The 16,232-nt window shown below is 25.8% G+C and overlaps 1 protein-coding gene across 5 annotated transcripts in view; it reads right to left on the reverse strand.

The window, feature by feature from the left end:
• LOC126903224 (glutamate receptor ionotropic, NMDA 3A-like) overlaps window positions 1-16,232 on the reverse strand; it is a 98,887-nt gene that overhangs the window by 22,308 nt on the left and 60,347 nt on the right. For all 5 annotated transcript variants that reach the window (XM_050681301.1, XM_050681300.1, XM_050681297.1 and 2 more), the window contains 3 exons: window positions 10,482-10,696; window positions 9,674-10,057; window positions 927-1,069 (listed from right to left, as the gene is read on the reverse strand). In XM_050681301.1, coding sequence (XP_050537258.1) covers window positions 927-1,069; window positions 9,674-10,057; window positions 10,482-10,696 — 742 coding nt within the window. The remainder of the gene's footprint in view (window positions 1-926; window positions 1,070-9,673; window positions 10,058-10,481; window positions 10,697-16,232) is intronic.

Here is a 16,232-nt window from a genome sequence, read left to right on the forward strand (position 1 = left end):
AAAAAAAAAAAAAAAAAAAAAAAAAAAAAAAAACACATCATAGTAAAATTAATACCTTCTCCGCTTCGCATCGAAGCTAAAAATATGTTTACTTATATTTTTTTTTAAGTTTTGAATTACAATATCTCAGGTAATAACCCCACCTAGGGTTTCTGTAACGGTTAAACTATTTAAATAAAAGTTTTACATGTCAACTCACCAGGAGTCAGTAGACTCACGGCCTTTAAAAATCTAATTGTTGCAAAATAATATAAATATATATATATATAATTATAAATTATAATTATTAGTTATATTATATTATTAAATCTAATTTACTTCGCTTTAAGTGAAAAAAATCCACAAAGAATGTGTTAACGTTTATTTTTAATTAAATTCTTAAAAAAAAACAAAATAAAATTTAAATAAAAAAATGTATTTTTTTATTTTTAGGTTATCTTCAATTACTTTTTCCAATATCAATCTGTAACAAAGCTTTGAAAAATAAACTTGGCACAACTTGGCATATCATACTATAAAGATGTTAGTATATATTAATTTATGTAGTTTTAATTTTACTTTTCTTTTAATATAATCCTCTATAATGCATAGTGATTTTACAGTTGAAATATTGTATTTTAGTTAAATTACTCTAGTTTATTATGTAGAAAATCATTTTTATTACAAGAAGACATATATAATTTAACATTGACATTTGGATTATTATACTAACTAAAATATCACGCATTAAGATTGTACGAAACTTTTTTAAACAAACTATTTTATTTGACAAATTCGTATAATTTTGTGTTCTCCAGATATTTAGTTGGTTGATTAAGTAAGGAATAAATAAGTATGATGGAATATATCACACCATAGATTTATATTAACTTTCAATAAACTATTAAGTGGAACTATACGATTACTTCACTAGTCTATTTACATACCTGGTATTTGTTTTTTGTTAGATATTGAGTTCATTATATCAAAACGAACAGCAAAACTTAAATCTGGCTTCTCTCCATTAGCCTTAGCTCGGCGTCTGATTGATTTTCCAGACAACAAATCATGAACTGCATTATTGAATTGACTGAAAACAAAAATAAATGACTTTTGTCAAAATGCTAAATTTAAAGTATTTATTAATCTGTATAGATAGTTTGTATTATTGAGGTCTNAATGCTAAATTTAAAGTATTTATTAATCTGTATAGATAGTTTGTATTATTGAGGTCTAAGTAAAATAATATTTTATATATTATTAATATTTAATAATTTTACGATATATTTTTCATAAAATAGTAAGATTAGTTTTATTTAAATTAAATTTAATAATTTTTCTATTAACACAAACCAATAATTATGTCATTTTTCATTTTTAAATTCGGCTACCTTTATAATATTTAAAAATGTTTTTTTTATAACAAATTATTATTTTACAATGATGTATTACATATGACACATAAATCATTCACAGTCAGTTAATTTGTGATGAGTTATTTATAAGTTTTGAATAACTCATAAATTAACAAACAGGTACAAAATCATTCATTTCAAATTTTTACTTTTATCAATAAAAAACATAAGTTCGACTAAAAAATGATTCTATATTGAAATTCAATTATATGATTATTATTCAAATTAAAGTTATTTTATTGAATATAATTTTTGTTCTATTCATAGGTTCAAAAGGAATAAGATAAAATTCGAAATTGAACACTTTTAACAGTTACGTATCAATACATCTTTCATATTTTAAAAACGTGTTTACTTTGAAAATTATATTAGTAATGTTTAAATGTTACCAAAACTTTTTTTTACGTAAATTAGGATTTTAGTTTATTTTTAACATTTTGTCTAATATACAGTATGATTGTTACATATGCATTTCTTTTTATCTGTTATAAAATAATTATTAGGTTTATCTTTTATATCTTAAGGGGTGTTAACTTTATTTTAAATACATTAGGGCGGATCAAAAAAATCAATCTTCAAAATTTTAATGAGAACCATTTTAACTTTATAATATACATTAAAATAGGTATTTTGTGTAGATTTGAGATTTTTAAAACGTATATGTTGACCAAAAATACCCCCAAAAACGACCTCTAATATTATTTAATTTTTAGTCAAATATTATGATTAGAATATTAAAATAGTTTGATTATTACTGTAAAATACAAATTTTTTAGTTTCATAATTTTAAGTAGAAAATTGATCGCGAGGATATCTTAATTAGCATCATTATATGGAATATTTCTAGTAAGTCTCATTTAAGCTTAAAAATTAGAAAAAAAATTTTTTTATGCAGTTAGGATAATATTTATCTATATTATAAGTAAAAAAAAATTATTCACTTATCTTAAAAATGTATGTCTTTTTTTAAAAATAAAGTGTAAACTAAAATATGGTTTTCTTGGAAACATTTTTAAATGCCGATTGATCATTAAATGCATTATATCAAAAAAAATTACTTAAAGTTTCAATAAAAAACAAAATTATTTTGATTTGTTCATTTTTCAATAAGTTATGGCAATGTTTAGAAAAAGAATGTCTAAATTTTACCAATCTTAAAAATAGTAATTTTTTGGAGGATTTCCATCATTTAAGGTGAACGAGGGAAAAAATTAAAATTTTTGAGGTTAATGTTTTCAATTAGATACGATTTGTGATCTTTTGACGTACCTTTGAGAAAAATCGGTCCAGTGAGAACTGAGAAAAAGTAGTGACAGACACAAAAAAAAAACCCAACACATCATGATAAAATTAATACTTTCTCAGCTTCGCATCGAAGTTAAATATTTGAACAAAAAATTAGTATGTTTTTAACTACGGCAGCCATTTGCACATAGAAAATAGGTCGTAGAATAATTTTTTTTTTTTGAACTTATAGTACATAACATAAGCTTTATTTTCATATATGTTTGAAGCTCGGAATATTTCCAGAACATTTTCAAAACTTAAGTTGAAAAAGTTAAATTTTTGTTCTGAAATTACTGTTTTGAATTCTCTTCTAAGGGCAGGTTATAAATGTCAGATTTTCATAACATTTATATCAAATAAAAGGGAAATATCTAAGATTTCAGTAGAAAAAAAATTATTATAATTTGTTCATTTTTCAAAAAGTTATGTCATTTTAAGTAAAAAAATGTCAAAAATTTCTGATTTTTAAATTTGTAATTTTTTGGGGATTTCTCCCATTTGAAGGAAACGAGAGAATTATTTTCAATTTTCAAGGGTAATATTTTCAGTTAGATACAATTTGTGATCTTTTAACGTATCGTTGAACGAAATCGGTCCAGTGAGAGCTAAAAAAGTGTGGCGACAGACACAAAAAAAATAATAATAATAAAAAAACACATCAATAAAATTAATACCTTCTCAGGTTCGCTTGGAAGCTAAAAGTTTACTCTTGTAACTTCTGAAAAAATTGTTGACACTTATAAGTATGTATATGTACTGATTTAAATAACCTTATGTCATACGAAATATATAATCTAAATTATATTTTCTTTTTCATAACATTATTTTGGGAAGGATTTATAAATCCTTTTTGTCATGCTGTAGTAAAGTGTTAGATTATATTCCTCCGTAATGATTTATCTTCATTTTTTATGAACTATAATCGGGTTACACAATAAATTAAACTCATTTTATGTCCTCAAAACCTTTTCTTCCCTTGAAATTTCTCATGTTGAATTTATTGTTATTACTTATTATCGTTCAGCAACAGAACTATAAATTCACAGGTGCAAAACAATCTGGTTTAATTATTATGCTATCCCTCTAATGAAAAAAAAATACTCAAATGAACTGTACATATATCATAATCAAATATAAAATAACCTCAAAAGAATCAATTAGAACCGTAAATTCCTAATGAATAAAAATTTGAGTTTATAATTTTTATTTATAAAACATGGATCCACAAACTGTAGTCTGAGAAAAAAAATTGGATGCTGCCATTTGAAATTTTTTACGGGGATATTTTAATTTTTATCTTCAAATTTTTCATAACTATCACAACCAAAACAAAGAGTTAAATATTTATATTGAAATATATCTTTTAATAATATATTTTATCAAGCACATACACGAGTAATTTGACTTAATAATCTTTATACTACATTAATTTATTTCATAATAAAACATTTGATAAATTAACAATTTAATTTTACGGATACGGTTTGACTGGATTTATTAATTGATCAAATAAGTAACAAAAATAGAAAATTTATTATCAAATAAAAATTTAGCGACATTGAAAACCCTTTAAGTCTATTACCAATACCGTAAGTTTAAAAATCCTATTTTTACCTATGCTTTGTATTAACTTAAAGGTTACCTTACAGTGATAGAAAAACATATAATAATTTAAAAGTAAAAAATTTTTATTTCGTTTTTTTTTTACTTAAGTTTTTTTAAGCAGGATAGTTTAGTTAAATAAAGACTTTATTTTATATAAAAATATCCAGAATTAATAAATAAATAATAAGTATAAATATGAATATTTTTTTTATTCTACATAACAATTTTATTTTTAGTAAAAAAATATACCAATAGATTTGTTACATTTTAATTAAAATTTAAAAATAACTGTTTTATTGTTGATATACTTACAACGAATCTACTTTATCTCTTACGAAATGTCTATCGTGTTGGTATAATGGTATTTTTTTGTCTATGGGTGTATGTTTACGTCCAGAATTTCATAATGCTCAATTTTCATACGTCTACACATTCCATCATTCATAAAAAATCAATTTATCATATCTACCACGCCTATTGGATAACTTTACTTATAAATGTAAAAAAAGAGTTTTGAAAACTCAATAGAGAAATCATTTAAATACTTAATATTTTAGATAATTTAATCATCATTGATTTTTGAACTTTTATCTTATAATATTTTTTGAATTTGATGATTAAATTATAATTTATAATTTACTAATTATAAAATTATGACATTTAAAAGTACTGTATAATCAATGTTTCTTTTAATATATAATATTTATTTTTTTTTTAAACCATCATATATTATTATTGAAATATACATCTGTGTTGATTCTGCTAAACAATATAATCGACTTTTCCATTAACAAACTTCGATTAATCATTTGTAAATGTCGTGAAAGTATATATAAGTAATACTGTTATACCTTATCAATAACACCAAGGAAGACAATATGTTTTCTTATATTACTATTGTCGTACATGATTTGATGAGGGTCAACTGTCATAAAGGTAGTGAAGCCTCTAGTTAAAAGCTTTAGCACCGAAACTTACAACATTAATCACACGAATATTGGCCTTAACCACTAATGTATCTGATCATGGTCTGTTCACTAGAATACAAGATGGTTTCTGTAATAGGAACTGACTTCACACTAATGAACTGTCTTTGTGAGATACTCGGTTTAAACTAATAAGAAACAATCCTCTTGATGTTTGAATTTTTTGTTACTTCAAAAATTTCACTTAAGCTTGTACTTCAAAGATATTCATAACTGTTATCTTCAACTGTTTTTCGGTTAACAAAGAAGATGCTGTAATACATTATTTTCATTTGATAAATTAAAATAAAATTTATCAATATTATTATTTATAAAAACTAAGTGGCATTAGAAGTTAACTATTATTCAAAATTTAGTCTCATACTATTCTTTAATTCATATTATAATTACTATTTATAGTAAATAAGTATAACATATTGCATATTATGATTTTTCTATCTTTTTAAGTGTATATATTATAAAATATTTTATTTTTTCGCAATCTTGTTTTCAATTATGGTGTAAAAATGTAAAATAAACACAATGTAATACAATTTTATTATATAAGCTTTACAATCTAATACCATTTGTCGTTTAAAAGATTACAGTGAAATATACATTTACAGTTAACATTTTTAAAGCGCATTTTTTATTGCAAAAAAATTTTATTAAAAATTATTACCGTTTGAATTGTGTTTATAAATTAAATACGTGTTAACTCATATTATTAAATATGAGACATGGGTCTGAAAGGGTTAATTTTAAGGCAACAAGAGTTATTTAGCAATAGCTCAAGCTACAAAAAGGTAGTCAATTAACGAAATTAATAGAAGTTAAATTAGTATATTAACTTTAAGTTTGACTATAGTCAACCAATAAAAAGCCTTATCATGTTGAATATTATTTAAAAAATTAGCATCAAACTTAAGTTGAGATTGACCATTGACCAGAAATATCATAGATATACAGAATGGATACTGATAAAAATGTATACAACCAATACAGGGAGATGATTTAATCAGTCGGAAATTGTATAAATAAATCAATGTGTTCTAGTTGCTAAATTTTAACAATGTTAATCTATTCCAAAATTGAAATATAAAAATTTTTTTTACAGTTTTAATAATTTATTCAATAGTTGATAGGTATATTGAAGTATTGGGTACATTTAAATAATATTAATTTAGTATAACTTCACATTTTTATAAAATAAATAATTTTAACATTTAAATATAATTTAGATAAATTCGATTTAAGGAGTATAGTACGGGATAACAAGAAAATACAAAATAATAAATGTCTTGAATATGACTTTCTGACTTATAGATATTTCCAAGTGACTGAAATTTGTAATGGAAATTTTGTTTTAACTTTAATTAGGGTATTAGTATACAAGAGCGAAAAATATTGAATGAGTAGTTGTTAGGTGACAGTAACCACCAGAGGTTGTCACTCTGTAATGAAATTGTTACTTTTAGTTTTATTGTATTTTATGTTAGAATACATTTTAATAGATGTGTTTTAATTGTGCTGTTTTACACTTTATTTAATCTTCATTGTATTTGTTTAAGAATACAAATCGTTTTATTATTTTAAAAATTAATCTTTTATTATGTTTGTAGGACTACCAAGATATAGGAGACGTATTATAAGAACATAGAATTCTTATATTCTGGTGAAATCGACTCCTTATTTTTTCTTTATATAAACCAACCAACTTGCCATAAGTAAATATCTGGAGATTTCTGTGATTGACTAGTAGAACATAACTTCTTAGCTCTGTTCTTGGTAGTATTAGCGGTTACAACCTTTATAGTAATACCAAAAAAGTTGGTTTTTAGTAATAAAAACCTGTTGGTCCAACAGGTCATCTTTACTTTGCGCTTGGGCTGTCCTTTCTTAATCTAACACCAAGAAGAAATAATTTAAGATCACAACGTTTTTCGACTCTATCAAAAAGTATTTTTTTTAATTTAATTAAATTCTATATACATGGAAGTTATATTACAGAGGTTAAACTTTTCTATCCTCTCTTGGAAAATATTTAATTATAAATTAATCAAATATAGAGTTGTCACTTCTAAATCAATAATAATTTTTAATATTTCTTTTGTTTATTCTAATAGCATTTATTTTTTATTTATAAATAGTTAAATACTATTTAGAATTACGATTATTCCTTATAAGAGTATTAACTTATTGTTTTTAATGGTAATATACATTATTAATTAGTTTTTTATTAGAGTGGCGAAAAAAATTGATATAAATAACATAACCTGTACTTTACTTAGTCTCCATGTATATATATTAATAACTTCCGAAGAACTAGTTTAAAAGCTGTCATCGATTATTCATTATTTAGTTTGACAATTTTATAACACTGAATCAATTAAAATTATTAAAATATATATGTTTCCATAAAACATAAAGTTAATACCCATATATAGTCAGAGAGATAGACAAAAAAGTACTTGATAATTGATAAATTAAGAAATATGTAATATTAAAAAGAGTTATTTTTAATTATTATTGTAGGAAAATTTTAGTTGTCAAATCAATCAACATGTATATATTTAACTATTTGGAATTATAGAAGTGATATTTATAATTATATTAGAGTATGGTAAAATGTGCATGATCAGTTAATATGCTAAAGTTAATAAAAATTGAGAGAAATCTTATTTATAGGTATCATTTTGATCATACTCGTAAAGAGACATTAAAATGTAGGAAAATCGACATAATAATTATAACTTATAATTTATGAAACTATTAATTTGTTATAAAAAGATTACTAAAAATAGTGCACACAAAATACTAGGCAATGCAGTTTTGTAGTTCAGGATTTCTAAAAAAAACTATTATATCTAAACATTCCACTCTCATATGGGAATACATTTGATGATAAAGATGTTAGAAATTCTTGTTTCTCTAAACGACTATTTATGTTTTAAGACATCTATTTACTATATTATGGTAATTTATGGCCTATATACGTCAACAACAACCTGTTAGATTATTCCGGTACATGTATTTTGAAACAGATGGATTCTCAAACTATTTAATAAAATTATCTCATGGATCAAAATAAAATAATAATACTGTCTTACAGTAGATATGCCAAATAAGGCGTAAACAATTTTTTTCAATCACACTATTTGCACTATTTTATTGTATGTGCAGTAGGTAAACTAAATTTAATGAATATTATTATTAAAATATGTAATCCTTTTCCTAGGGTACCCATTAATGTATATAAGTAATCAAAATAATTATTTATAAGTTGTTTGTCACTCAAATATAAAACTAAACAGTTACATTAAAAAGTTCTAATTACTGCAGTATATAATTAAAATAGCAACTAACAATTAATTGTTTATCGTAAAAATTGCGGCTATCCGTTAAAAAACGTATAAACAAGAGACACGTCATGTCAAAATGTTATATGCTCTAAATAAATCAATCCGCTTATTCGTGATGGAAAGTTAGTTTAGGTGTATTTGAACATTTTCAATTAATATCAATTTAATTAATCAAAATACACTTGAGCACATGAACTAATAAAATAACCTCGCCAAAAATGAAAAAAAATAGGCTTTAAAAAGAAATATACAATGTTGATATAATTCACCAATTGTAAGTTGAACAGCATAAGATTTTAATTTTTTAGCTTGAAATACTTCAAAACTTAAAAGACAGAACTTCATAACACCAAATAAAATATAACACTATACCATCAGGAAATTTTATATAAAAGTATCCAATCTTAAAACCCTTATAAATACAATCAGCATTAAAATTTTAATTAAAAATTATTAGAAAAAAAAATGTGTTCGAGGAACCTTGTTTGTTAATAAAAAAACGTTTTGTTCAATGTTACGCAATTGAGTTCTTTACTTTAAGTTAGAAAAAAATATGAAACTGTTTAAATTATAAAGAATTCAAAAAACAATAAATAAATAAAAAATGTTACCGTTGTTTTACTCAAAATTCAAGCCAACAAAATATGACGCAAGTTTTATATATTAGACAGATGTTTCAATAAATGTTTTACGAAGGAATTCATAAATAATTTATTTTACTACAATATTTCAAGAAAAAAAAACACCCCATTATCGACTAGGTAAACTTCAAGAAATGAATTCAACCATTGTGAAACACGATATTTTTTTTATATATATACTTATGCGTAGTATCAATTTTTATACAAATAAAAAATTTGAAATGTTTTACTTCTCATGTAATAGTATGAATACTTGAAAAACACCTACGGCTGCTTAAAAATATTATCTTTAATTATTCGTTTTGAAAGTTTCAGAATACTTCTATTATAAATAGTTATTTTATTGATTAATGAAATTATTGAATTACAAATTGTCAACAGTCGTGCAATAAAATTAATATAACACAAGTGGCACTCACTTATACAAATCGTTAGGAAAGTCGTTGCCTTTCAATATTTCAACACACGAGTCTGATACTTTAGTCGTTTTAGGTGTCCAATCTTTGCACCTTGTCGCCATTGCGTCTTTGATGCAATCGGAAAACACTCGAACGGCTGCTCTGACGGTGTGTTTTTCCGTTTCCAATGGCACTGGCCTCAACGACAACATGCCCACTGGTACACTACCCTTTTTTTTAACAATAGAATTATTTACTTTTCCCACATCCAGCCACAACCAAGCAATGTTTCCGGCCGGAAGTAAACCAAGTAAAGTGGCCTGTCGCCAAACAGTTTGCGCTGTTTGCCGATCACCGACCACAACCACTACGGATGCTTCAGAAGTGGACAGCTCTACCATTGACCTGAAATTATGTAATGATCAATCACACAATAAAATTTATATTATTTTTTAGATTTATAAAACAACAATGGGTTTCGATTTTAATTAGTATATATTTTCTGAAAAAATAGATTATTTTCGCCTTCGTAATAAAATTATTGAAATCGTTTACTTAACATTTTATGGAATGAAGAATAGAGTAAATGTTTGGAAGACTTTATCGTCATAAGTAATATAAATCATATATCAATTCAAAAACGTTAATAAATATTTGAAAAATTGACTTTGAAAATGCATTTTAGAAACGTATTTTACAAATTTCGACACAAGCGTGTTTTTGCCGTGGAATCAAAGTTTTTATATTTGTGTATGCATATATTTAAATTTTCTCAATTTGTATGTACATAAAAAAGTGCTATCAACTAAAATACTAATCATTGTATTACCTAAATAAAGTTTTATCTGAAGAGTACGTTGAAATAGGTATAGACGTGTAACTTAAAGGCGACTCGCTAAGCATGTTTTGAACTTCCGAAGTGATCATCATTGAATGTAAAATGTAAAACTTGTGCCAGTCTGCGTGCAACAAAAATGATCTCAGTGCTGAAAAAAGTTCCCATGGTGTAATAGCTACGCGGACTACTAACTCACTCCAACGCTCCTATTTAAATAAAATGAATTACAGTTGTAATCAGTGCAAATAATCAAAAGGTTACTATTAAAAATGTTTTTATTTTTAGTGTATTTGCGTTTACAATCATGATTTTAATAATGAATTTTAAAACGGTTTACATTACTTTTGCAACGTTTTTCATTTTTGATTAGCATTCTATAGATTCTATTAAAAACATTAAAGACACATGGGGAATACTTTTAAAACATAGTTCCGAATAAAAACTAAATTTTAGTACTCATGAGAATCATCATGAATATTTCGATTATTGTTTTGAATAATGTTGTTGAAAAACGCTAACCAAGTGCTGAGGCGCTATTCTGTTGTCTAATAAATGACATATTGTTGCGGTGAGTTTAAGACGGTATGTTTTGTGCACTATTGATACAACCAGCATGTCATGTGTGACTATTGAAGTGCATGGCTTATAGTTGTAATTGCTCTTGCGAAGTAACTTGGCTGCGACCGCACATTAGATACGATCAAATTATGTCATAACATCATCGTAACGTTGGACTGCTGGACGTCTACTTGAGACATCGAACATATCACAACACAATTTCTCGACAGCACATTCGACCGATTGGTACCCAACACAGTCTCGGTGTTGGAAGATGAAGTCTTCCAAAATTTACAGTACTTAATAAACCGACTCGACATAAGTTTATATAAATTGAATTACAAGAGAAAAAAATAATAATAATAATTTTAAATGGAAATGGAAAGCCTAGTGGAAAATAAATATACAACATGATCACGACATTTTTCTTATAAATCTCTGGCACAGGATTTTGTTTTTTTTTTTTTGGCAAAATATCGACGCCGGTCTAAAATATTTATTAAGTCAACTCGTTGCGTGACACCACATGAATTCCTGATACAAAATTTTTATCCTACAAATTTTTTAGCAAAACGGTACGGACGCATGATTTGTGTATTGTTATAAAAATATGTCGCACACAATGGCGCGTCTATTGTTTGAGGTTAACCTTCCTATAAGCAAAATAATTACAAGTTCAAGAAAAAATTTAGCGGGAGTAGTCAACATTTACCTTATGTGTGTGCTCTGTACATGAAAAATACTGAAAACATCATCGCAAAAACATTAAGTCTAACATACTCTATACACTGTAAAAATTGTTTAATTAGTATAAGATGATTTTTAATTTAATTTTTTATAACACATAACATATTATAACACATTTTTTTGTGTTCGCATTTCCGCTAAATTCGTTTCAACTTTTTTGTGCAATCTATAACTTAAAAGATACACTAGACAAAAGATGAAAATTGAAATTAAGAATAGATTTACATAAAAGAATTCTCAAATTTAATGAGGAGCTACGGTCATTTTGCTTATGATTAGATAAATAAAACATAGGAATACTTTTAAAATTTTAGAATAAATATGAAAATTCAGCTTACTTAAAATAACGGGAATGTCTACTTTATTATCCATAAAAAAATGCATTTAAATAACAACGTTATATTATCTTTACAAGAAAAATCAATTTTTGGATAATTATATTTTTCTTAGTTTTTAATAGCAATTTTTTCCACCGAGAAATATTTTCGATAAAATTACACATGTTCGTGATATGAGAAATAAACATTAATATTTGATATCACGCTCACAGTATAAAATTTAATGGATCCTTTTTTATTTTAACCCGTGATAACATGTGGCTTAAGGTCACGTTTAGTCATAAAGATTTTATATGCAGTTATAATGCTTTCATACCATATCATATTTTGTAAAAACAATTTATTTTAAAATTATTTTTTCTAAAAAGTATTGTCTATAATCTTTGAATAATGTCATACAAAATAAAAACTGTATGCCGTAATTTTTGATTAAGTAATAAATGAAAAAATTATTTTCAAAGTTTAACGAAAATATAATGGGAATTAAAAGAGTTGCATCTGTCTCGGAAAAGAGTACTAAAACTCATCATACATAAACTGAATTAAATTAAACAAGTAAAAAAAAAATTTTATTTGATACATATGTTTTTTTATATTCGCATACAGTTTGTAATTTTATAGAATGTTTTTCATTTATGCACATTTTGATCATTTATAATTATATGGTCATAGACTCAACTAGAATACAATTTTTAAGTGTTCTAATTGTATTTTTTACTCGGCCTGAAATATACTTCATACGGCAAATGCATAATTTTCTTTTATGGGAGAAGGCCTAAGTCTCTCTAATCCCTTTAGTTTTATACGTGGTATTTATTTAGGTAAATAAAATATTCATTTGACTTGACATTCTCTCAAATGAGACCATTGATAGTGCGTTATTACGTAGTGATGTCGATATTATGTCTCCAACCAGTGTCATAAGAATTAATACTCATAAAGATGATGTTATGATACATTAATCTCTCAATACGATTCTTATCTATTAAGCGATAAAATATAATATCATTGTAATTATCATTTGTATAATTAAAATAATAGTATGAAGAATATAAAAATTACCAATTAGGCTTAAATATCTCTCAGTATACACTGACAACATATTAACGCGTATACTCTAGGAACACATTGATATCACTTATTTATAAGTAACAAGTGAACAGTCGTACTCAAATTTCATTAAAATAAACAAGATGACACATATTAATTTTTAAACGCTCACTGGAAAGATCAAGGAAGATACACTAGTATTAATTAAAATAATAAGGTCTAAAATTAATAATTTCTTGGAGTACACAGTTTAAGTAAGGACAAAAAAAAATTAAGTGATCTCTAAAGAATAAAATATAAATTAAAGTAAATCAGTAAGGTTCGTTCGAAGCTAATTAGCAGAGTTAGATTATTGATACGTGTCTACACTAGAAGCCAAGTTGGAGGTTCATATATAGCTATTCTAGGTAGAAACATAAGATGATTCCATTCCACCAATCATTGATAATCACAACTATTTTTTTCTTTCCTTTGGAGTAACTATAATGGTGTCAGCAAATGTTTAAAGAATAAAGTTTTTAAGATAAATCGTTACACTCCGCTAGCAAATAAAATGAAACATTTGTTTTAAGTTAAATCGCCCGATATTACTAACAGGAACGAGTGGATTCATCTATGCGACATCTGACAAGCAGTTACTTTTGAGCTGTGATGACTACAAGTTGAAAAAGGATATGAAATTAGCTACCAGATTTTCAGTTAAGTGAAACAAACTAATGTTGCCAATGATGATGGAAATAGTAAAAATAAAAAGTGTTCTTCATTGTGCTTCGTGAAACGAATCTTTAAATGGCCCCAATGCTGAAATATTAAAATCCGTTAAGACCATCTCTCAAGAGAATTACCGAAAAATGTCTGAATTAACAAGTACTAAATTCAATGTATACAGTTACTTATGCTAACAACTCGACTGTCCGCTTTTGGAACTGTAGTACTGCAAGCTGTGCTTTTATTCGGAATCCATCAACGGACATGGATATTGAAAAACGTATTTTTCAAGGTGACTGAACGTGTAAACCGAATGATTTTCATCTAATCCAAATTACCTTTTGATACATTATGTTAAGAAACTGCTTTATTCATATAGTTTCAGTTTAATAGCAACATTAGCAAGTTTATTTGAAAACTTCACTGACAAATATTTTTACTAAAACTAACCCTTATATTTGGCCATCATTAGCAAGATGATGATTTTTGAAAAACTCTCAAAAGATATTGTACAAAATTAATCTTATCGAACATTTCAACTTGCATTCCACTATACAGACCAATCCGATGGTCTTCGATAGAACACCGATCTAACCGCAATTTCAAATCGATAACGGCCAGTCTTTTTAAGAGGGGCCAATACCGATAAACAATTCGAGTTTAATTATATTTATTCTCTTTTGTCGCCTTATCTAGAGTTGTTGACACCGCTGTGTATAGAAAAACGTTCATTCGCTCATTTTCTTGCGCGATAAAAAAATAAGTAGACATAACAAAAAAATTATAAACGGTCTACCTTTGAATTTGTGACGTTTTAAGCCATTAAATTTTTTACGAATGGCTAGTTACACAGATTATTAGTAATCGACTATTTTCCCGAAGATATCAATCACTTTAAGTCATGTCACGTATGCTGCAAACAATGTTCACGTTAAATTTATCACTTACATTAGGAGCCTTTTTGAGTTAAAAATTGTTCAGATTTAAATTAATAACGTTTTTAATAGAGTTTTAATTTTAAATATAAAATAACAGTTTGTCAACAATATTAATTCGATTAAAAATATAACATTATGAAATAAATATATATATATATCTACGTATACAAAGCGGTTCATTATATTGTGAAGAAAATAACCGACGCAATATTTTTACATTAGTTGTAATTATTGTAAATAGCAATAAGTATAATCTCTCCATAAGTAGAAATCAATTAATACGGAGTATAAATAAGATAATTTCGCATCTAGACACGCCTTATTGTTAATGATGTATAATTTTTTTTCTTCTCGTGAAATCCAAAATAAAAGTCTACAGATTGGTTGAACTGTTGATTAGTTGTGTTGAACAACAATAGACGCATTTTAAATTTTAAGTTCTTTTGAGGTGAATATCTGAACAAGTAGAAGACAAACAAATAATAGTAGCTAATTAGTTAAGTTTTCCGTGTACTCGTGTCTCCATTTAGATTAGATGTACTTGAATTAATATTATTATGCGTTTTCCCGCATTTCACACTAAGTTTTACTCGTATTCAAACGATGGCCGCTATACTTATACAAAGTTCTCACCCGAAATGTTCGACTGTGTCGAAAAATGTTAGCACACGAATTTTGCGGTACTTTCTTCCGTATTTACGAATTATTTTAAATAATCGCTGTCTCTTGGATCGAATAAACGACTAGTTGTTTATCACGACCAAACCGTAACGTCTTTTTAGTGTTTTTTTTTATGTCGAGGAAGTTCCACCGAAATATAAACCATTTTGCGTATACTCAGTAATAGTCTAAAAATTAACCAGATGTTGTTTAATATTACCAAAGTTTTAAGCCTATTAACATTGTGGTTTTGATTTATTAAAGGAAAACTTGGTACATTTTAAGTTTTCAATGATTCGTTCAGCAGCCATACAGCGTTCTACATACAGCATAAAAACTGTTCTTATTCTGCTCATTACTATTAGTTTTCTTAAATACATAATCATTAAAAGAATTGTACTTAACAAAATGAAAAACTACAATTCATAAATACTTGCAGTTACCACACTGATTTCTATAGTTCGTGCACATGTAATATTTTTCTTTATGTGAGGTTAAAGTCACTTAGGTATAAATCAAGTTCAAGTAATGTGAAAGAACTGCACGATATTTCAAACGCCTTATGTATGTTTGTAAATTATTGAACAAACCATTTTGATGTGTGTAATAGCATCGATGCCAAATTTGAAAATTTATTGCATATGTTTCATACAGAATCACAAGTACTGCAGTATCTTAAGGCTAATACGTGGTGCTTTGGAACATTAAAATAATACTCAATGTTCAGGTTACATAGAGAGGTT

This window comes from Daktulosphaira vitifoliae, unplaced genomic scaffold (genome assembly GCF_025091365.1).
Source record: "Daktulosphaira vitifoliae isolate Bord-2020 unplaced genomic scaffold, ASM2509136v1 Scaffold_3, whole genome shotgun sequence".
Lineage (NCBI taxonomy): Eukaryota > Metazoa > Arthropoda > Insecta > Hemiptera > Phylloxeridae > Daktulosphaira > Daktulosphaira vitifoliae.